This window comes from Octopus bimaculoides, chromosome 4 (genome assembly GCF_001194135.2).
Source record: "Octopus bimaculoides isolate UCB-OBI-ISO-001 chromosome 4, ASM119413v2, whole genome shotgun sequence".
Lineage (NCBI taxonomy): Eukaryota > Metazoa > Mollusca > Cephalopoda > Octopoda > Octopodidae > Octopus > Octopus bimaculoides.
The window spans coordinates 84,082,208-84,083,638 of record NC_068984.1 but is presented as its reverse complement, the minus strand read 5'-3'; the positions used below and the strand labels follow the sequence as shown (position 1 = coordinate 84,083,638).

Genomic DNA, 1,431 nt, shown 5'->3' with positions numbered 1-1,431 from the left:
GTGCTTGCTGGCAGATTCATAGCGATGCTTGACATCTTGCAGCTTTGGTTTTCCTAGTTGTTTCCAGACTGACAAGGAAACAAAATTGCCTGTAGTGGCAGTGTCCAATTACATTGTGAACAGTCTGTTCTGGATTGTTATTGGCACAATCAAACTCTGTGTATCTTGGGAAACTTCACCTAGGATCGCCTTGACTAGCTCAGCTTTTGTGATTCTTTTCACTGGAGTTTGTGAGCGGCCATTGCGTTGCTGATGTTTTTTTCTACACACCGCTTGCAAATGTCCCTTTTTGTCACAAAAATGACATTTGGATTCTTTGAAAGGACAGTCTGTCACTTTGTGGGCCTTTCCACATCAGTAGCATTTCTCCTGGTTTGTGGAATAAGACTGCTGATGGTTCTTTTGAGGACTCTTATTCTTGTTCTGTTGGACCTTGTAGACTTGCTTGGATTTGGAACCGTAGACAGTTTCTTTTGCAACTTTTGCTGCATCTTCAGTCTCGATGGCAACTTGGACAGCATGGGCAAAATCTAGTTCTGTGTCTTTGATCTTAAAAAGCGCCTTCAAAACCGCTTCATTGTTGACCGAATATATGAATCTCTGTCTCAGAGCTTCATCCTGTGGGTCGGTGATCGATGGAAAATCACAGGTAGCCGCATCCTGACGTATACGTGCTGCCAGCTCCTGGAGAGTTTCACCTGGCTTCCGTTGCATATCACTCCAAAACTTGAAACACTCTCTCACAATGAAGAGTTTTGGGTCGAACTGTTCCTTCATGAAGTCAACAATTTCGTCCATTGTCAAGTTGTTGATATCTTTAGGCGGATTTTGTTGAGTAGCCAGATTAGCAAGTTGCTTGTAAATAGTAGCGGTCTGATTGGTCAGGAACACTTGTGCCATGCGTTGTTCAGGTACAGCATTAGCAGCCACAAACGTGCGGAATCTTGACCAGTAATCAGGCCATAGTTCTGTCGTTGAATCAAATGCAGCAAATGGTGGAATCGACACTTGTCAAAGCAGCTGAAAAATAGCCACTGGAATTGCCTTCAAATTGTCGAGCACCAAACAGTTTTAACAGTGTCCATATCTCTCTTATGTTGTTGCATTTGCTGTTCCATTTGTTCCCTAAACAACTTTATCAGCTCTACTGTCTGTTTTTCAGCCATGTTATTAAGATGAACAGTTTTACGGCAAAGTATGCATGTAATCCTATCGGCGACGCCAATAAACTTTGTTGTATTCCTCTCGGGGGACTCGCAGAGAAAAGACAACGAGTTGTACAACTTAGTTATTACATTTATTTATTAATTATAAACAAAGAACGCACTCACCAAATGTTCGTTATTAAGAAACAAGAATTTTGTCCTCGCCATATATATCAATAACATTCAACTTCCACAGTCATTCAAAACAACAATGAAACAGGGACCT

General features: G+C 41.6%; 1 protein-coding gene across 1 annotated transcript; it reads right to left on the bottom strand.

Moving 5' to 3' along the window:
• Positions 1–354: 354 nt before the first annotated feature.
• LOC106870723 (uncharacterized) lies at positions 355–900 on the bottom strand. Its single transcript, XM_014916893.1, has one exon. The coding sequence runs from the start codon at positions 898–900 to the stop codon at positions 355–357; it is 546 nt and encodes a 181-aa protein (XP_014772379.1).
• Between the last annotated feature and the right edge of the window lie 531 nt (positions 901–1,431).

Excerpts from the sequence above, each read along its gene's own strand:
- LOC106870723 (XM_014916893.1), bottom strand. The coding sequence starts at position 900 with ATGGCACAAGTGTTCCTGACCAATCAGACCGCTACTATTTACAAGCAA.